This window comes from Hibiscus syriacus, unplaced genomic scaffold (genome assembly GCF_006381635.1).
Source record: "Hibiscus syriacus cultivar Baekdansim isolate YM2019G1 unplaced genomic scaffold, ASM638163v2 tig00112000_pilon, whole genome shotgun sequence".
Taxonomy (NCBI): domain Eukaryota; kingdom Viridiplantae; phylum Streptophyta; class Magnoliopsida; order Malvales; family Malvaceae; genus Hibiscus; species Hibiscus syriacus.
This window is the reverse complement of record NW_024063235.1, coordinates 456,513-479,114: the sequence shown is the minus strand read 5'-3', so window position 1 is coordinate 479,114 and position 22,602 is coordinate 456,513. Positions and strand designations below refer to the sequence as shown.

The window sequence follows — 22,602 nt, the reverse complement described above, 5'->3', positions numbered from 1 at the left end:
CCAAATTTTTGTATAGATCTCACTCAGGGGCCAGTAGATATGGAAGTGATAAATCATACACATTGTTTTTACACCGAAAGTGTCAAATCCGAGGGACATGAGTTAATTTCGGTCGATTAGCCTTTGTAACATGTTTTATAAAATTGTTTCAAAAATCTTGGTTCAAAGGATGCAGGCCTCCCTAGATGTGTGTATCCATGAGGCGCAGAATGCGTTCGTTTTGGGACGGTTGATCACAGATAATAGCATAACCGTTTATGAGTTGTTACATTCTTTTGTGAATAAGAGAGAATGAAGACGTAGTTACTTCGCACTCAAGTTAGACATGAGCAAGGCGTATCATAGGGTTGAATGGAAATTTTTATGGGTTGTAACGATGAAAATGGGATATCCTCCAACCTGGATTGATATGATAAAACGGTGTGTATGTTGGGTCTCATATTCGGTGATATTGAATGGCATAGTAGGAGAAAGATTTCTGCCTGAACGGGGTTTACTGCAAGGAGATCCTTTAAAGTTTAAACCCTTGACTATTTCTCATATGCAGCGAGGGACTTTCGTCTTTGATAAGAAGAATGGTGGAAACATGTGTTCTTAATGGAGTAAGGATAAACAGATACGCTCCTGTGATTTCACGCTTACTTTTTGCGGATGACATCTTATCTTTGGGGTAAACAGCAGTTCAAATAAAGCGGCTTTTGAATATTTACTGAACGAGTTGTGGGCAAGTAATAAATCTAAACAAATCCGGAATTTTCTTTTGCTCAAACGTAATCGAAGAGAATCGGAATGAGGTTAAACGAATTTTGGAGGTGGCGAATACTTCAGATCCAGAAAAATATTTAGGATTGTGGGCTATAGTAGGAAGAAACAAGAGAGGTGTTTTTGCAAACCTGAGGGACAAGTTTCGAAGCAGGATCCGTAAGTAGTGTGTTAGAGTTTTATCCACGAAAAAATTCGAGACCACGACCGCGATACTATAATGACCGCAATAGCATTCGTTATATTCACAATCATAATAAACAAAACGCGACCACAATCACAATTTAAATCACTGATCTGAACTGATACAAAACTCCACCAACACAAAATAAAACAGTTGAAGTATTACCAAGTGTCATTAAAGACAAATTGACAAGTGGAAGGGGATTAAAGGCTGGTTTCCTTATAAATGTGCTTCTTAGAATTAGTATATGCATCTAGTAATTACTAGAATATGCTTTCACTCGCATAATGGAAGCACAATCTTGATGAGCAATTTCAGGCCCTTTGGATTGATTAGCCGGTGGTGGCTACATTGGAATAGTTGTTTTCCTTGGAGTAACAGAGCTGCAACTCATACTTGTAGCAGATTGGGGGTTGAACTTTGAAGGAAATGTTATGAAAATAGACTGCTGCAAAACGATGCATTAGTATTGACTGGAAAAATATATTATTGAAATATATAAATAAAGAACCGATTAACCGTGTCGTGGTATTAACCACTGCCTTAGAAACGAATTCGCCCCGATGTGTGTAATCGCTACAGTAGGCAGACCGTCCCCCGAGGTTAACACGGTCGCTCCGAATTCCGTACACCCGAAACCGGAGTGGACTGCTGGTGGTATTGCACTTCTGATCGGAAAGCACGGAGAGAACAACTTTATAAAACACTTGGAGAGTGAATTCTAATTGTAAAGAGTGTGAGTTAAGAAGCTGAATTTAGCTATCTATTTATAGGCTAGAAGTAAGGGTAAATCCGTCCAACAAGAAAATCAAATTAAATTTGATTTTAATTCTGAATTTAAACCCTTTTTGTAACTCCTCTTGATGAATTTGGCTCAAAAAAGAGTCCATGTTCATTGCATAAAAATTAAACAGTTATAACTTCTGAAATTAAATCAGATAACTCTTGTAACTCATGATATTAACAGTTTGTCTCTCCCATGAACAAAGCTTGAAATCAGTCCAGATACATATTAAATTCTGATTTAATTTAAGAAAATTACAGTTTAATTTATTTAATTTCAGACAACTAATAATCAATTATTATCATCTGAAATATTCGAACTTTAACAGTCTCAGTAGCCTATAAATATCATATGAATCTTTCACATTTTTCATTTAATCTTTCAGAGAAAAATTCCTTACGAATTTTCTCTAAAAAGATAATATCCGTGTGGACGTGTCAAAGACACGTATTACCACGCCTTGTTCTCTATCACTCAACAAGGGAATGGAGAATGTAAACCTTAAATATCATTCCCACTAGTATTTCCAACTCTATGTGAGATTGAGCATTACCAACATTCCCCCACTAATGCGAAAGAATTCTTCTGAAACTCGAAACAAACTTTCCAGAAGAGCAATAGTGAGATTAGTTGCTTAATCACTAGTGAACGTATCTGAAACTAGTACATAGTGATAATGAGCAATCCTTCTCTTAGATAAGTGAAACTAGTCTGGAACCTTCTAAGATGAGGGTAAACTCATAACACACAACTAACCCCTTCATCCACCTGAGTCCTCGATGTGTAAGATATATATATACAAAAGTATATATTTGGCCATCTTACCTCAGGATTCTAGTAAGTGTGCTAGAAAAATGGCCCAACATTTTTCATAGAATGCGGCTAACCCTTCTTACTTACATAGGTTATTTCATCAAGTTTATCTCGATATAAACCACCCTTAACAGGGATATGAAATAATTAAGAGCTTTTATAAAAGCTCAACCTCACAAAGAGTATGGTGACTTTCTTCAAGTTCATTATAAATGAACCACCCAAACTCTTGGCTAAGAAGTCATTAAGAATAAATATTCAACCTCATTTATTTGGTAAATTCAATAAGTCCTTCTCACTAGAACCATCCAAATTCTTGGATTTGAATTTATTAAGAGTTTAACAAACTCAACCTTTCTGTTGGTAAGTTCATTATTTTCTTCTCACTTAGGAATACCCACTCAAATTGGGTTATGAACTTATTAAGAATAGATATTCAGCCAAAATCGGTAAATTAATAATTGTATTAAAAAATAAATTGTTTACAAATAAAATTTATTTATATTTTCTAAGTTATTTACAATGTCGAGGAGTGGTTGAATAATAATGGTGCGGAGCTCATCGAGTACGTCGGGGTTGTCGGCCTTGATTGTCGTCGTCATCTTCATCTTGGTTTCGTTGTTCAAAAGGAGGTGTACTTAACACACTCTGAGAAACAATTGATGATGAAACCCGAAACCCTTATTTATAGCCTCAATCCCAATCCCAACGACTATAAACAGCCAGGGGATTCGAAAATCTGACGAAACTCGTCACTTCGAAGTGAAGAGCTCCATGATGATCGTCACTCAAGTGACTGTTGTTGTTGCCCGTTAATCAACGGCTATATTTCTTGAATTCAAGGAAACTCGTCACCTCCATTAATTTTTTTTAATTAAAAACTTAAATTATTTATATATATATATTAAAAAAATATTTAGGTGACTGAGTCCATTTATTACAACAATTTAATGCCCACATGGGATCGCTCATCGAGGTTTATTAAAAAATAATATTTAAAGAAGCTCGTCACTTCGAGATGACGAGTTCTAACTACATTGTAACATTTGTTGTATTACCTAAAATAAAAAGTAGGGCACCCTAAAACTCAAAATAAAAAACTTGAATGGCCTACTAGGCCAAAAAAAAAACTACATACACACGTTAAACCAAAATAATAATAATAATAATAATAACCCAATATAGTAAATAGATTAGCCTAAACCATAGGGGTTAATCCTCATTGTTTAGTGAACGTGGACTAGAAGTAATAGCAATACTGTAATCAAACGCATGGTTTAGTTCAGCTAATTCATGTAATTATATTTAATGGTCTAAATTTTTTATTATCTAATTGTTTAAAGAATTGTTGTATGGCATATAAATACACAGAGCTAGAAGCTTGAATAGCAAACATCAACCGTTGATGACCAATCCATAGCACAAGTCGTCACAATAAAACAATTCACTAACAAATACTCATCTTCAACAACATTGAGTTATCAAACACAGGACCAAAATACGGTATTTCTACGATGACAAATTAAACACAAGATAACCCTTTTAACAACAAATATTCTCTCTTTCAACACAAGCTTTTCTTCCCGGCATCATAAATCATCATCAACCTCTGCAAACAGAAACATAGCAAATTGAATACTAGAAAATGGCAATAACTTCTATTACATTGTGCTCATATCAGATTAAAGATGGAATCAATTATTGGCAGCCGAAAGATAATAGAAAACAATCTCAGCAAGTCACTTCTTTTGTTACGTTCGCAGTAAAAGATGTGTAGAACTATCAAATATTAAAAACAAATGAGCATTTCCTCTTTGATATACTGATTTGGGATAGTATATACGCCCGTAAGGACTACATTAATTATAAACAATGGTAAACAGATGGTTGAAAATTTTACCTTATTATAGCAAGAAATACGCATGTAACCAACTTGAGGGACACAGGGATATCACCCCGTCTGGTTATCTGATGAAAGGAGGCCCATTTGCTTGGTAAGATGGTTCATATACTGAATCCCATCCCATCTATTCTCCTGCCCTAACGGTGCTGCTTCCTGTTCCCCGTTTGCACCGTTCTCCAGTGAACTCGAACTAATTTCATCAGTGTCCCCAGTGAGAGGGCTTGTTGCAAGAAACTGTTCCCAGAAAACGTCGTTAATTGCAGGAAGTTTAGGGGCTCCATCCAGCAAGATGTCCATATCATGATTGGCAGAAAAGTCATCACTTTCTACTGGCATTGTACCATCCAATACATCTGATATTGATCGAGATACACTTCATTGCCTCTCTCAGATCCTGCCAAATTTCCACCGGTAAGTCCAACAGTATTATCAGGCACAACCCCTTGCATTTGAGAAACATTAGGAAAAATTTCATGTTTGGGTGATTTATGCTCGTGTCTGAGAAATTTGATCCACGTTACTATGCTCAGTAGTTAAATGAGTAGCAGTTGATGGACAAGTGGCAGAAAAACCTGATTCCACTTGAAGATAAGATTTCGCAGAAGGTGGTTGAACTTCTGAAAGTGTTTACACCTGAAATCTGACTAGAGGAGCTTCTGCAGTCCGATGCATTTGAAGGATAGAATTTCAGTAAACACATGTAGTTAGATCAAACATGAAAGAACAGAGAAAGAAGAGCCCAAATCGAACAATATAAAACAGACTGTAAAATACATCTACAGAGTTTATATAGCATTTTGGATGAAAAAAAAGCAACAAAGACGGGTAGAATTTATTTTATAAACATGAACTTGGTACATAACACACATGAACACCAAACTAGATATCTCAGCTGATATAAGAGCAAAAAGAGGGGGAAACCAAGGATGGCAATAGGAATTTAAGCGGAAAATCCAAGATAAATGTTTCTCATTAAAGAAATGAGATAGATACCTGCCCTTGCAGTTGCACCGGGAAGTAATTACCTATAAATTGCATACTGAATCTCTTAATGCAACGTCTTTCACTAAATCAAGGCATGCTATATCCATTCATTGAATCAATCAACAACAAAATCTCCATAGCAGCATTAGTAGTCAATTCTTTCAGCAAAATCACATTCCGAAATTCTAAATTTAGCAAGATAAAAAGAGTTGCTCCTTGATCTCTTGCAGCTGGAAACATTTGAGCCAAACCCCAAATCACAAACACAAGCATTCACTTTTTAGTTTTAGCATTTCACCTCAATTCTTCCACAATTGTATTCCAGGGGAAAACATCTTTTCAATCAATCATCCTCACGCCATTGATGATCCGACGAAGAAAGCTAAAGAACTACTCTAATATGCTATTTCGTAAAGCCTTATAGAGATTCAAGAACGGTACAACTAGCATATTAAAGGGGCGATTCCATTCTATATTTCAGCAAACCAATATCTCCGTTCAATAAAATCCATATTCCATTAATTTCATCTCACACAACAAATCAGCAGTTATACTATAATTAATGATCCAACATCTATATGGCTTCTAAAATAAATAAATAAAATCAAAACAAACCAGACCAGACCCTAAAATAAAAATAAATCAAACAACGAATTTGCAATCAGCCTCAAGGAAATACATCTTAGTGGTCTTAGTTTCTAAGCAGGTCTATGTAAACCTAGAGCTAAGGCTCATTTACTCTCCAAACGTATAAAAATCGCGATATTAGTCCAAAAACAAATAAGAGTAAATAGGAAACAAATGAACATAAAAGAAAAAGAAAAGAAATACCCACATAAGTATTGAGCTGCCTGACAAAGCTGGAGAAATTATTGTGCTTAAAATACTTAGGCAAAAGGTCCCTCGCAAACTCCGGCACTTTCCAGACAACGAAGCTGTTGTTGCTGCTACTCCACGACACGACGGAGTTGGTCGATGGGTCATCCACCACATCGAAAGTTTTGCTGAGAAACGGCGGCACCGTGTTGCCGTTTGCAGCGGCCGCCGCTGATATTGAATCATGAATTGAATCCATTTTCGAGTTCAATAATAACAAAAACAAAAAGGATATTCGGAAAATATTAAATTTGAAGATCAGAGAGTGAGGGCACTAGCCGTGGTAGTTAACCAAGAGCTAGATTTGATGAAGGGACGAATATCATTGAATTTTACGCTTTTATTGTGCTTTAGGTTTGATTATTGGTATGTGGAATTAAATATTAAAATTAGGTTAAAGTATCGTAATGGTCACTGAATTTTTCTAAAGCTTTCATTTAGATCTCTAACTTTTATAACTTACAATACAGTCCCTCAACATTTAGTCAGTTTGTAATACAATCCCCCAACATTTAGTCTATTTGCAATATGGTCCCCGACGTATCCGGCCATTTGACGCCGTTACACTTCCGTTAGTGCGTTTGTAATATGGTCACTGAACTTTTCAAGCTCTTGCATTTAGGTCCCCCAACTTTTAAAACTTGCAACACATTCCTCAATTTCATTCTAAACCCCAAATTCATTTTCGATCTCGAATTTTATTTTTCGCTTCTCTCTTCTCATTTCCAACGTAACTTTCCAGTCGGAGATACATGGGAAATTCTAATCTAACTTTGAATTATGTGGAGGTGTTGACTTGAATAAGGGTCCATTGAGATAAGACCCGACCAAGGGACTATAGGAACCATCAACGATTCAAGGTGTAATGTTAGATACAGGTCATCTCAAGTGAAGCATAGATATTCTATGAAATGCTTGTGAGAAAAAAACGGGGTTAGAAATGCAGAGTTGACAAATGCTACTAAGATGAACTAAGTATCATTGTTGAAAGTCACCAACAAAGCTGAAATTATTTTTATATAAATGACATAATAATTTCTTACAAGTGATGGGAGATGCTAAGAAATAAACACAATCGGTGTTGCGTTCTAGCAATTCTTCCTCCATTTTTTCTTTGTAAATAAAAAGAAAGACAGAGCACTACTTGGGTTTACAATTTTACATGGCGGAAAATTGAAGAACAAAAACCAAATGAGAGTACACGTAAGCGAAAGAGAATGAGAGGTGAATGTGTTGTTTGAGATTTCATTATTTTTGATCATCTGTTGGAAAATCTTTAACAACAGGATTAAACGAATAAATTATTATATGTAATTTATACAAAAATAATTCCAGCTTTGTTGGTGACTTTCAACAATGATACTTAGTTCATCTTAGTAGTATTTGTCAACTCTACATATCTAACCCCATTTTTTCCCACAAGCATTTCATCGAGCATCTATGTTTCACCTGAGATGACATGTATCTAACATTACACCTTGAATCATTGATGGTCCCGATAGTCCCTTGGTCGGGTCTTCTCTCAATAGACCCTTATTCAAGTTAACACCTCCACATAATTCATAGTTAGATTAGAATTTCACATGCATCCCCAACTGAAAAGTTAAACTAGAAATAAAAAGAGAGAAGCGAAAAAAGAAATTCGAAATCGAAAAGGAATTTGGGTTTAGAATAAAATTGAGGACTGTGTTGCAAGTTTTAAAAGTTGGGGGATCTAAATGCAAGCGCCTGAAAAGTTCACTGACCATATTGCAAACGTACTAACGGCAATGTAACGGTGTCAAACGGCCGGTTACGTCGGGGACCATATTGCAAACGGACTAAATGTTGGGGATTGTATTACAAACACTCTAAATGTTGGGGGACTGTATTGCAAGTTTTAAAAGTTGAGGGACTTAAATGAAAGCTTTAGAAAAGTTTAGTGATCATTAATATACTTTACCCTTAAAATTAAATATAAGTAAATTATATCAAGAATATCATTGAATTTTAGGATTTGTATCGATTTTATTATTATATTTTAAAAACTTTTAATTTTAGCATTAAATTTTTATTTTAACTTCAATTATAACATTAGATAGTTAATCCATTAACAGTCTGATGGCATGACAATTTGATGTTGATTGGTGTTGATGTGTGATAACATGAAAGCCAATTTTGTATTCCATCTCATTATCTTCTTCATGAAAGTATTTTCACTTATTTTTATTCCATCTCATTCTAGACATCTATGAACTCATCTCATTATCCTTTACTATTTTTTAGTTTAGAATACTTCTTTAAAACTCATGAAGTTAAAAAAAAAATCATCATATTTGAGGAGTTGGAGGCTTTCTCTAATTTGAGAGATTTTAGGCACTTGTTCAAATAATTGAACAGTAGAAAGTGTTCTTTCTGGAAGATGAATAAAAAATCTCAAAACAACTTTCAACAAACAACCGTTGGAGATCAGAGTATTAGAACATTAAACAATAAGATGATATTTTTAACTTTAAGTGATTTTCGTGGAAAATCGATTCAATGATAAGAAAATTAATGAAATACAAACATTTTAGTAGTAATCTTATCATGAATGTCGATTAATGATGGGTAGTGATTGATCGACATTGATAATCAGAGTAGTTGTATGGAACGAAATGATACACAAACTAAAAGTTAATACTTAAAAGAAGTGTTTTAAAGTTTACTGAAAAAATCAATACATAACTAAAGTTCATGAGAGTAGAGGTAGACATGTCATCACATTGTTAACAATTTAACTACCCAATACTATAATTGAAACCAAAAGCAAGTTTTTATGTTAAATTGAAATATTTTAAAGTTCAATGATAAAATTAATATGAGTCCTAAAGTTCCATGGGATTTAATGTAGTTTTTCCAATAAATAAACAAATGGAAAGAGAACCAACATACACGTAGCCATTTCTGAAACCGTGAATATAATAATAATAACAATAATAATAAGGGTAAACTACATAGTTTGTCACTTTTCGTTTAGTTTTTATAAAAGTATGGTCACTTAGTTCAAAAACTATAATATATGATCAATTTCATCTCGTTTTAATTAAGATATGATCACTGAGACGTTAGTTGGCTTGAGTTGGATGACTTGATGTGTTAGTAAAAAGGTTTAATTTGTATTTGAACCCTTAAATTTTAGATAAATTACTAATCATGGGTCTTTTTGTAATATCAAAATAGTTCAGGGATAAAATATCCATTTACCCCTTTTTTCATATGTTTTCTATTCACCCTTTTTTCATATGTTTTCTCCTCCAAACCCATCTTCTCCGCCGCTTCCCCTGCTTCATCGCCGTCGCCGGTGACCTTTAACTCTCCGACCACCATTCATCTAAACCAACCGAGCTTTCCTTTCTCATTTAACTCTCATTGTGCAGCTGAGAAAGTAAAAGGGGGGAAAAACAGCAGGTGAAAGAAAAAGGTAGAGGTAATCAGGAGGGGAAAGAAATATTTATTTGTTAAATTTAATTATTGAGTATGGGTTGTTCTTGTTGGCCTGGGAATTCAAGCAAAAGATCAGGGAAGCCGACAAACAAGAACATTAACAAGAAAATGATATCAGTAGCAACAAAAGTAAACCTGTGCTCAAACACAAGTCAGTTCGGGTATTGAAATTTATTGTCAAATTCTATGATTTTCTTTCTTTCTCTCTGGCGTTAAAAATAATTACATTGTGTTTGATCATGATTGATTCTATGCACCCCAAATCTGCATACTCATTCACTACACAAATGGAATTTCATTATTCAGCAAGCTTTACTAAAACTTTATTTTTAAAATCATATATTGGGTGTAATCTTCACCAAGTTGCATCAATGACAATATTTCTTCCAAATACAACTCGATTTCTCTTGGGTTCAGTCCTTCCGATGCTCCCAGCGGTTAACAAAAATTGCATACACCACTCCATCCTCTCCACAAAGACTACTTAAAATATCATCATTTACCTTGTTATTCTGTTTTTACCCATTACTTTGTTCCATCAACTCCACCAAATTCTCATACTCTAACTTCGTTCCATTGCAATGGAAGAATGAAATTCCATTTGTGTAGTGAATTCCTATGATGATTTGGAGTTCACAGATTTAAGAATCTTTGGAGGCTCTGTTGAACTTAGCTCGCTACGCGGCGAGGAGGAGAGGAAAGAAGTTAGAGAAATGAGGGGTAAAATAGGTTAACTACAGCCCTAGTCCCTGAAGTCTCTAGGATTTCCGAAATTGAAAATTTTTAGAGTTTAGTGACCAAAATAGAAGAGAAGAAAATAGTTGAGTGATGAATGGTATAATTTACTCAATTTGTAACAGCTGGAATTAACGGAGCGGTTGGTCCAAGGGTCACATTAGGTTTTTTTTTTCGAGTTGAAATATCACATTGATCCAAAAAATTGGATGAGAATCACATTAATTTTTTTTAGAAAGTTTAAGGACATCATGGGTCTCTTTGTCTAAGCTATATTAAAAATATTATTGAATTTTAGGATTATATCGATTTTATCATTTGACTTTAAAAAGTTTTAATTTTAGTATCAAATTTTGATTTTGATTTTAATTATAACAATGGACTATTAGTCCATTAATAATTGGATGGCGTGACGACGTTAATTGACATTGATTGTGCTAAAATTTATTCCATCCATTATCTTTTTCATGAGAGTTAAAAAATTTCCACTTATTTTTAGTCATCGTCGAAAATTATTACTTTTCGACGTATTTACGACCATTCTAGACATTGATAAACTCGCTTCATTATCCTATACTATTTTTTAGTTTATAATTTTTTAAAATTTCTTTAAAACTCAAGAAGTTAAACAAAAAAATCATCATATTAGAGGAGTTGGAGATTTTAGGTATTTGTTTGAAAATTTGAACGGCAAAAAGTATTATCTCTAGAAGATGAACAACAAATCTCAAAACTACTCTCAATAGATTGCATGAGATCGAATAGTAGAATATCAAACATTAAGATGTTTTTTTGTCAATTTTGAGTGGATTTTGTAGAAAATCAATTCGATGAGAAGAAAAAAAATAATGAAATACAAACTTTTTAATAATCATCTTATCACGAATGTCGATCAAAGATAGATAATGATTGATTGACATCGATGATTAAAGTAGTTGTATGGAATGAAATTATACATAAACTAAAGCTTAATGCCTAAAAAGAAGTGTTTTAAAGTTTAATGAATAAATTGATACACAAACTAAAGTTCATGAGAGTATAGATGGACATATAATCACGTCGTTAACAATTTAACTACCCAATATTATAATCGAAGTCAAAAGCAAGTTTTTATGCTAAAATTAAAAAAAAAAAAGTTCAAAGGTAAAATTAATACAAGTCCTAAAATTCAATGGGATTTAATGTAGTTTTTCCACAAAATAAATAAAGGGAAAGAGAACCAAAGACACGTAACCATTTCTGAAACCATGAATGATAATAATAATAATAATATATATAAAAATATTTGCATTTATAGAAACAATTAGATATTCTATAACAATGATATAGATTAGATAAAATATCTTATGTTAAAAATATATTTATAAAAGTTTACTTAATAAATTATTCTAGGAGGAAATAAATATTTTTTGTATTTGATATTTATGTATTTGATTTTAATTATTTTATTTAAAGATTTATATATAAAAAGTATGTGTTGACTCAAGGGGAAGTTAATTGAAAAATTAAATAAAAATGATAAATAAAAATCAATTATAATAAAAATAATTTAAAGTTATCCGACTCTCAAATTAATTTATTCCATCACTTTAATTTTTTTCAACTAATAATTTTTTTTAATTTACAATAAATTAAGGGTAAAATATAACCTTACATTATCTATATTATAATGATTAGGAAAATGGAATCGATTTTTTAAAATTTTACACCTTAAAAGTTTTAAAATCCACGATCCAAAAAAAAAATTAAAGAAGGAATAAATCTCTAGTAAGTTGAATATTATGATTTTGGCTCTCAAGATTAAAAGGATTACTCTACTTATTAATATTTATTCAGAATTCGATCGAAACTTCTCTATCGGATTTAGAGAATCATGATCAATAAGTTTAGATGAATATAATAATCAAACAAAAAATTATTACACGAAGAGCACAAAACCCCTATCATACTCTTGATGTCATATTCATATCTCCTTGAGAACACAAATACTTCTACCATCGTCTTTCAAATGTATAATTCATTCTTGATGAATCTTCATACTTCAAAGTATATGACTTTGATGTAGAATGTTATCCTAATTTTTCAATATGCATAATCTTTAGTGATTTGGTTCAAATTTCAGTTAATTTTTTTTATTTTTTATTCAATAAATCGATGATGAGTCGTCTCACTAACAAAAACTAATTACAAGTGACTAAAATGAAAATGAAGTTCATGTTTGGTGAGTAAAATAAAAAGTGAACATAAATTTAGTGATTTTTTAATAAATATTTGTTTTCAATGATCAAAATAAAAACAATTATAGTTGATTGACCAACTGTGTTGTTATAGAAAAAAAATAGGCGGTGAAGAAAAATAATAAATTATTTTATATTTGGGTAAACTTCATTATTGATTTTATCGTTTAAGTTGTATATAATTTTCCTTACTAAATCACTTTCGATTTTATTTAATTAAGATTTGGTCACCGAGGGTTAACCGTTGTTTGATTTTTAACGTGGCTTCACAATGTACAAGGATAAATTACACAAATAGTCACTAATATTTGACTTGAGTAAATTCTTATTTTCTCCACTGAATTTTCAAAAGTAACAAATTAGTTAGACTATTTTATAGTATATATCTAAAAATGATTGAAAAGGATAAGGGACCCCATCCACAAAAGGACTCACTGTGTAACACCCTCACACCGATGCGGGTGACCTGATCCGATCCGAGGTATCACATTAGGGCCATCAGAGTGTCCATAATAAAAATCCAGGAAAAATTAAATTTTTTGTTAAAACGTGTAAAATCATAAAACTATTTATAAATAAAATATAAGTTCAGAAAACCATTCATATATTACAAAACAAAATTAAAATCATACAAGTTTCAGACTTAGTATATATATAAAAAAATCAAATGTGACCTACATGCCCCCTAATTACACATTATACCGTACTCTACAAGCAAAGCCGAAGGAACTCCCAAAAGTGAAGTTGATAGCTACACTGGATCGATTTTCTAAGCTGAAATGGTGAGTAAAGAGTGAGCTTTGGGAAGCTCAGTAATACAGAACTACTAGATGAATGCAATAGGCCATTGAGTATAAGGTAAAACATAAATTTCTTAGTGGGACAATCATCAACAGATTCTAGAGGTGTATTCAGATTCCATTAGCTAAATCTTCAGTTACAAACATGAATTTACGATATGAAGAAAGTATTCAGAAGATTAAATCGGGGAGTCTGGTGTGTTCCAACAAAATAAAGAAATGTGTACATATCCTTTAAAAACATTAGTAGTTTAAAACATATTTTAAAACCATAGTAATACCCTCTAATCGAACACTGATATGTAGTTTCTTCAGAACTACATCCATAAGGACTTACTCTAAGCACATAGCAAATGAGTCATCTTAAGGGAGTACTTTGGGGCCTATGGGCTTACCCAAGGGTCTCTTTAGGTCCTTAAGGATTTACCAGCTTGATCAGATATGAACCTCTGTACTCTAGACTCCTACCCATATAATATCCAGTAGAAATCAAATTGAGCAGTAGCTTTAATATCAAAATCATGATCCAGTAGAATGTTGTAAAAATGACAATGTAGTTATTTAAATTACATGAACACCCTCAATCCGTACACCAAAATACAGTCCCCATACTAAGGGAGTGCCTTGGGGCCTTAGAGCCTATCCAAGGAATACCTTAGGTCCATAAGGAAGTACCAGCTTAATCAGAGCTGAACCTCCATACTCCTGAATCCTACCCAAACAGTATCCCAATAATCGGTTAATACAGTAAACAATAGATTCCATGATCTATAAATTAGGAAGAATTATATTTTCCAGCGAAAACAGGTAACCAGAGAACACATATCATGTAGCCATAGTTCATAAACAGTAAATCAATCCATCAGTAAATCCGTAATTTTGGAAAATCATATTTTAAAATAGGTAAAACAACTATATGACACATAAGGAACACACTAGAGGATCCAATTATTTTCCAGAGGTACTTAACAATTATTAAGTAGGGGAAACACAAAACTTTTGCAAACTGATTGAATTTCATAAACGAGATCCCTATAAAAAGGAGGTTTGAGAGCTAACAGATTCATCAATCATTCAGTAAGAGATTTATCAAGATCATATAGTATTCAGATATTTTTCGGAGGAACTAAGTAATCAAGAAGGTATTCAAAATCTTTTACATCAGAGTTACTTGAGATTTCAGATATGACAGGAGTGATTCCATTATTCAAGAAATCAGAGACATTTTAGACATTTTGGTTTCTTGAAGAAATCTTAGTAATTTAACCCAATGAGAGTAAAACAACAATTTAAAGTATTTAGGATTTATATCAAATTATCAGGATTTTGAGTCAAATTAAACTAACCAATCCCAATACTGCAATACTTGCCAATCATTCAGATCGAGGTATTTCACAATTACTCACTTCTTAATTTTGATTGCTCTAGTTAAATTGATCAGCTTTAGAATCATCGTTGAATGGATCTTAGGGAGACAAACAAGTATTCTAATGGTATTATTTCATTTCTATATAACGGTATCAAGAAATGTCGACGTGCTTTATTCGTGGCTCATTACCCTTATGGGCAGTAAAACATATAAGTTTATCAGCGTTTCCAGACTTGTCCAAGTCATCCACTTAATTCTACGCCATTGAGGGCACTTAGGTCATTTAGTATTCAAGTTTATTCCGGTCATTTCGGAGTTTCTAGAGTAATTCGATCGTTTCAAAAATTCAGATACGTGCAATACTTCCATTAAGTTCAACTTTGTCATATAATATAGTCATTTCGAGTAATTCAAACTTGTAAAGTACTTTCGATAATTTAGCCCCGGGTGTTCGCTCAGGATTTAGAAATTCTAGGTCATTTTCCCATTTCGAGGATATTTCATTCATTTAATTTAATTTTGACATATACATTACTTCTGTCAAATTAGTCTTTAATAGTTTATTCAAGAATCATAATTCTAAGTCTTTTACCATCTTAGAGGTTATGATTGATTAACAAGGTTATTTTTACTTTCAGGGATAATCATTGTCTTTTACATCACACAAGTATTTTCGAAGTTTCTTATCCAAGTATTTCTGACATTTAACCTTTAACGGGATTAGTCAGAACTTATGAGTCTTGAGATTTAATTATTTACTGATTAAATCACTAAACTTATATTTGTCTCTTATCGATCTTCTAGTTCCTTACACTAATCAATTGGGTCTTATTAGGTTTACTGTCTTTATACTGTATTCAATTCGAGTCTATCAACAATTAACTATATGTAATTGACCAATAACTTCAATCATACATTAACAAATCACCAACATGTACCATAAAACATGCATATGGTAATAAAGTATTATCTCGATTTTTGAGCCACATCAGTTAATCAATTAAACTCTATTTGATCGTCCTCGAACTTTAATTCCACGTCATATAATGACTCGGATACATGGCCAAACAAATTACATTAGAAACATAACTTAAACGTGAAAAATCGTATAGAATTGAGAGATAAAATGTCGAAAAGCAACTTACTGAGTTCAAATTTGGCAAAAAAGACATCAAATTCAACCTCATGACGTCGAAAAACATAAAATATGACTTTTCAAAATTTGACTTTTTGGTCAAAGGCAACGGTCAACAATCAAAGTCAACGGGTATGTCAACGATCAATAGGTAGTTCAACAGCTAAGTCAAAGTCAACAGTTCGAGTAAAGGTCAACGAGTCAAACCAGTTAAGGTTGACTCAAGTCGGTTCGTTTGACTCAGACCATTTGAAACCAGTACGGTCCACCTGGACCGTTCTAGAAGGTTTCTGGAGAGAAAACGAGCCCCACGCACATGCGTGGTATGTAGCGGCACGTGACGGCGGTGACGAGGTTGGGTCGATCGCCTGAGTACTCCGATAGCTTTAATGAACCAAAATTAATCCATAACAACCAATCAATCAACCCTAAACATCTTAAATCAACTGAAAAATATTCGAAACTTACCCCTAAAATGGTGTTCTACAACAGGACAACTTTGGACGATTAACCCAGTCGGGTTTTGAGCGTAAGAATGAGGGGAGATCGGTGGTGCAGGCAGTGAGGCGAAGGAACGATCGTGGGGGCTGGATTTTGCAATTAACCGAGATGATTTGGGTTTCGACGGGTTCTCCTAATTCACGATCGACGGTGATCGAATTGGGGTCGCCGACGATTGGATTGAGGTCATTGGTCGATGGCGAGTCTACTGATGGTGATGGAGCGCTGAACGACAGTCAGGCGACATCGGTTGGGTAGGGAAGATCGTCAAAAACTTAAGGACGGGTTTTTGTTGTGGGTTACCTGATTAGGTGAGGGTAACTACTTTGATTTTGGGTTATAACCCAAACCAAATTATTATAAAATATATATTTATTAATTAAAAGACAAACATGAGCCTAGCATAGTGGTTAGGGCATGGCATCCTTAACCCTAAGGTTACAGGTTCAAGCCCCCTCAGCCACTGAACTTCTTATATTTATGAAATTAGCCCAAAATTTTAAGAAACTCACCATTTAATCACTAAAATCAATTAATTTATTTAATAAATTTTAATTTGAAAATTAGGAGTGTGACACACTGCAAGTATGACTTTTAATTAATTTTCATATACTGAATTATATAAATGAAAATGCTTCCGAATGTTTCCTTTTGTGTTGATGGGGTTTCGTATCGGTTTCAATCATTCTTGGGTATATACTGTAAAATGTTTAGATTAATTTGTTATTTTTGAAACTTCAATGAAGAAAACAAAAAATTATTCAAATATTCATCACCATTTATGTAGTTTATCCTTTTTATTTTTATATATTAGGAAACCAGGCTTAAAAATCTAACGATAATTAATCTTAAATGATTATATATTAATTAAATAAAAATAAAAAATAATCAAATATTATATTATTTGGATCTAATTAGAAAATGTACAAAATTTAAACAAAAATGTCTATTTATTTTACCCTTTATATTTTTATGCCAAAAATAGTCTTATCTTCCGCATCGAGTTTTGTTTAGCTTAAGAATCTAATTTAAGTATCGATCCATCTACTTTGATTATTCCACATGTTTATCATCTTTCGATTTTTTAATTTGAACAGCAGTTCTAGCAATCATAAGAATTCCAGAAAAAAGGAACAATAATCAAGAACGCAAAAGCCGCGTGTCCGGTCTCTAGTCGTCCTATGTTCCTCTGCCGTTTCCCATTGTCTCTTTCGGTGATCATCAAGTAGAAGTTCTTCCTTTAGCCCGTTGAATTCCCAGGATCCCCTTCTTGTCCTAACCTGAGTTTCTCCTGGTAATTAATTTCCCCTTTTTTTCCCCCCACAAATTTCCAATACTTTTGTTCATTGGTTTTTGTTTGTAATTTGCTATAGTGAATTTAAGGTATTTGATCTTTTGGTCCTCTTTTTTTTCATGTAATTTACTGATTTGGGTTCATTTCCAACTTGGGTTTTTTTATTGCTTATCATTAGTTACTTGGTTTTGTTGGTTTTTAGTGTATTTGGGATTCTGGGTTTTGTTTCTTTCAAATGTTAAGCTTTCTTTGTTGATATTCAATTATTCAGATTGCTGGTGGAATATTTACTGATATATTAATGTTAAGCTTGCTATGCTTTTTTATTTTTTTAGTAGAAATAGGTGAAAGAAAGTGAATCTGAGGCTGTTTTTGAAACTCTTTTTTTTAAAGAAAAGGGCAAGGTTTTATTACTTAAACACTAATTATCGGAATTACATGATCCGAGTCCAAAGTTTCACACATATATTAGACATAAACAAATGAAGGTGGTTCACGGATCAAGCAAATATCAGCGTCCTCGTCCGTTCAGGACTTTGCCAATGAATCTGCAACAGCATTTGCCTCTCTTCGAACTCGGGCTCGGAAACTATTTTTTAGGTGTAGTTGTTTTTGCTACATGTTCTTTGTTCATTAAATTGTTTATATAAGGAAAGTGCAGATGATAAGAAGTAAAACCATTGATGTTATTTTAAAAGAAAATTTCCCTTTTATTATTTTTTTAATTCTTGAAATGATTGTTTGGGAAAGTTAAAAACAAATACCAAACTAACAACTGGACAGCCCGGTCATAACTTTTTAATGTTACAGTGGTCTTTGAAGTTCCTTAATGTTGTTAAAAAGAGCGTAATAGCTATAGAATGAAGGGACCCTTGGTTCCCTGTTGCACGTTTGCCGTTTGTGTGTATATGACTTAATTATTTTATTTTTTGATTAAATGTATATTACTTTAGATTGAGCTAAAGTGTGGTATTTTCTATCAGTTTTTGCTGGCTGCTGCATGGAGATTGTGGCTGATGCTGCATAAATGGAAGGAGAATTTGTTTTTCTCCAAATCTATCACTTCTTTTCTGGGGATTAATGATACAGTCCTTGATGGTGAACCCGAGAATCAAACATCGTCCTACCATCTGCTATAGGCCGATACAGCCATCTGATTTAGAGACTTTGGAAAAAATCCACAGTGACTTATTTCCTATCAGGTAAGAAGTGTATTACTTTTCTTTTGAGGGTTTTCAATAAAGAGTATTTCTTGATCTAGCATCTTCAAGGAAGGGTATTGATATCTTCAGGTATGAGTCAGAGTTTTTCCAAAGTGTCGTGAATGGATGTGATGTTGTGTCATGGGCAGCCGTTGATCGCAGTCGACCCAATGATCAAAGTGATGAGCTTATTGGATTTGTTACTGCAAGAATTATAATGGTAAAGGATAGCGAGGTGTGTCATCTATGTGCCTATGTGTATAAAATGCATTAATTATATTTGCTTGATGGTTGAATTATGATTTAAGCAGGGTCTAAAATGTTTGAATAAGTAGAACCGTTTGGCCTGTAAAAGCTTTTTTACATGGTTTTTAAAATGAATATGTTTCCTTATTGAAGCTTGTTGTGGAAAAATAATACCGACATTCAACATGTAGCTTCTGTTTCTGGGACTCAAATATTTTCCTGACTTTTTTCTTTTTTACAATACTGAAGGTTTTGAGTGGTTCCAGTAATTCAATTCAAATATCACATACCATGCAGATAGCAGATTTGCTCAGGTATGACTCATCAAGGGTGGATCAAAATTTAGTATATATTCTGACACTCGGAGTTGTAGAGGCATACAGAAATCTCAGTATAGGTGGGATCATTTTTTCTTCTACTACGGTTCCTCTTTCACCTTTCACTTTTTTAATGTATCTTTGCTTGCAATTGGATCAACAGCTACAGCACTGATCCGTGAGGTGATTAAATATGCTTCAAGCATCCCAGTATGCCGCGCAGTTTACTTGCATGTGATTTCTTATAATAATCCAGCCATTCATTTATACACGAAGATGTCATTCAAGTGTATGCGGATGTTGCATGGATTTTACTTGATCCGTGGTCAGCATTTTGATTCATATTTGTTCGTTTATTACATAAATGGCGGCCGTTCTCCTTGCTCACCATTGTAAGTCAAAAACATACCTTTTGAACATACATGTTACCATAAAAATAGACACTCCTAGTTTTTTATGGCCACTTCTGAGTTTACCAAAGAGAGAACTGGACAGAATTGGTGGAGAACTAACTTTTACCCCTACTTTCATTGATCATTATAACTACTATTATGGGGCTGTGTTGCTTCAACTCTCCGTTTTTGTTGAATTATCCATGTCGGACACATACCCATAACGCCCGATTCCAAGTAACGTAGTTATGGGGAGTATATAGCAATTTAAAGAGCAGGACATAAACAGGAAAAGAATAGAAATTATTACCAAGCAGACCATATCTAGGGCCATGCTCAACTTTCTAAATAACTTAGGTCATGTGCAGATTCAACTAGACTAACAGATGGCTTATGTAGTATGGTGGATTATTTACACACCAATACTGTTATTAAAGTTTCAGTTGTCATTGTATCCTTTATGAGTAACAAATATGATTAAGTCAGTATAGTATATAGTATTTCCTGGACAGATTGTGTTATCTTAGATCAAATTTCTAACCAGACAGCTATTCTCCCTCTTCTTTGCATTCTATAGTTCTTACCCGGAGATTGCTAATACTCCTTGAACTAGCCCTGTAAGTTTTAGGCCTTTTCCAGGTTGGAAAGGTAAATAGGATTATACCCTATTGTAGTGTTTTATCGATCGGGAAAATATAATTTTCGAATACCATAAATGTTTTTTCTTTAAATTCAGTACAGTAAGCCTTCAGATATATTGTGTGAAGAATTAAGAATGTGCGAGTCCAGATGAATTCATTATGTTGATTTTCAACTTTGTTTTTCGTTGAACTTACTGTGGCCTGAGAGGATATGGTTATGACATTTTTATGGGATTTTATGTAGGAGATAGTATGCTTAAATATTAAATAATCACCATGATGGAGAGTATGCAGCTCATTTTAAGAATCCAGTGATGATGGAACCTTAATTTTGAGGTTTTTAGTTTACGATATTTAGTTTTTATTCACGTGGCCATGTTTAAATTATGCATATTGTCTGTTCTTTAACCAAATGGTCTGATTACAAAGTTTGTAACAATTGTTATAAGAATCATTTATGTAGGCACTCTTTTCTTCCTTCCTATGTTCTTCTACATACTTCTAAGTATGTGGAAAAATACGAAGGGAGTTTTTAATGAGACCTCCAACTTCTATTAAAAAAAAAGAATCATTTATGAAAATTTTCCAGCAGGTAATTAAGCTCTTTAGACTATAGCCTTCACATTTGATGTTCTATCTTAGGTTTGATACCTAGAATTGTATCTTTCATGTCCCTTGAAAGTTGAAAATGCTCAGTTATCTTTTATCCGTTATGTTCCGTTACTAGCCGACCGTGTAATGTTTTCTACTACTAATTGCTTTTCTTCTTGTGTGAAATAACTGCTCCAAACCTGTACTCCGCAGGGAGCTCATAACACTTATTGTTTGTTGCACGAAGACTGGTCTGAAGACTGTGGCTTCTAAGCTGATGATGGCGAAACCGAAATGGCCTAAAGGTAACGAAACTCGGGTTCCCGTGACTCAAAGTAAGAGAATGGCTAATACCGAGTGTTCCGGATTAGAGTATGTTTGATAAGTGTTGTAGTTGTGTGGTTGTTCAAGACATTCAATAAATAGCAGAGTTGATACCATCCAAAGAGAGGAAGAAAAATTCAACCACTGATCTATAATATCACTACCCCTCCCCCCTTTCTTCATCTGTTAATGTTTCCTAAAGAAATAAGGAAAAAGGAGAAAATTGTTAATGTATGTTTATTGATTTATATATGGATGTTTTCCCTATTTGCTATGTGTTGGTTTTACTTTGCTTGATTTTGAACTTGAGGACAATGCAAGAGAAATGGCCCAAGTGTATTGTATGTCCTTCTACTGTATAGGGTAGTTCAAACTAGTCCTTATATAGTTAACGAATGAAAGCATGTTGCTAATGAATGGTGTCGCGACCGTCTTTCGTGTGGGTCCAGAATTGAGCTTCAACTTGAAAAAAATGTTAAAGTTGCCACCGATCATTTAAAAACAATATTTAGATTGATCGGACACCATATTACTTGATCTGCGTTTTATCAGAAATATGTCGGATACGGGGGTTGATTATAGTCAAGGAATGTTTAGCACTCTTGAACTGTCCTTTCGGTGTCATTTAATTTGACGGTTGTATTAATTGCGAAAATTAAAATTTAAAAATTCAATTCGAATTGATTACTTTCGATCGATTGAAATTACTACCGAAAAAGTTAAAAAAGAATGTTAAATTGAAATATAAAAATAAATAAATAAATATTAAATAAAAAGAGGAAAAAAGGGTTTAAAAAAGGTTAAAAATAAATAAATAAATAAAATCATATTAACAGAAAGAATAATAAAAAAATAAAAAAAAAATTAAAGGAAATAAATAAATAATAAAAAGAGTAAAAAAATGTTAATTTTTTAAATGAAAAAAGATATGTTAAATTAAATAATAAAAAAAGAATGAAATAAAAACTTAAAGGACTAAATTTGAATAAATTAAAATTCATGGATCAAATTAATGCTAAAAAATGAGCTGCAAGAGAAAATTAAAAA

The 22,602-nt window shown here is 33.1% G+C and overlaps 2 protein-coding genes and 1 pseudogene across 3 annotated transcripts; 1 reads left to right on the top strand and 2 right to left on the bottom strand.

Moving 5' to 3' along the window:
- Positions 1 to 4,257: 4,257 nt before the first annotated feature.
- LOC120174036 lies at positions 4,258 to 5,146 on the bottom strand (annotated as a pseudogene).
- Positions 5,147 to 5,517: 371 nt separating this feature from the next.
- Positions 5,518 to 6,505, bottom strand: LOC120174035 (heat stress transcription factor A-1e-like). Its single transcript, XM_039181029.1, has 2 exons — positions 6,262 to 6,505; positions 5,518 to 5,660 (listed from the first exon to the last, which is right to left on the bottom strand). Exons 1-2 carry the CDS (start codon positions 6,503 to 6,505, stop codon positions 5,518 to 5,520), a joined length of 387 nt encoding a protein of 128 aa, XP_039036960.1.
- An 11,058-nt stretch (positions 6,506 to 17,563) lies between these two features.
- Positions 17,564 to 21,691, top strand: LOC120174103 (histone acetyltransferase MCC1-like). 2 transcript variants are annotated; one of them, XM_039181074.1, is made up of 6 exons: positions 17,564 to 17,842; positions 18,826 to 19,044; positions 19,135 to 19,279; positions 19,588 to 19,687; positions 19,771 to 19,999; positions 21,445 to 21,691. In XM_039181074.1, exons 2-6 carry the CDS (start codon positions 18,923 to 18,925, stop codon positions 21,611 to 21,613), a joined length of 765 nt encoding a protein of 254 aa, XP_039037005.1. In that variant the 5' UTR covers positions 17,564 to 17,842; positions 18,826 to 18,922; the 3' UTR covers positions 21,614 to 21,691. The 2 variants fall into 2 exon arrangements, with proteins under 2 accessions (XP_039037005.1, XP_039037004.1); XM_039181073.1 differs by having other exon boundaries at positions 19,540 to 19,687.
- Positions 21,692 to 22,602: the final 911 nt, after the last annotated feature.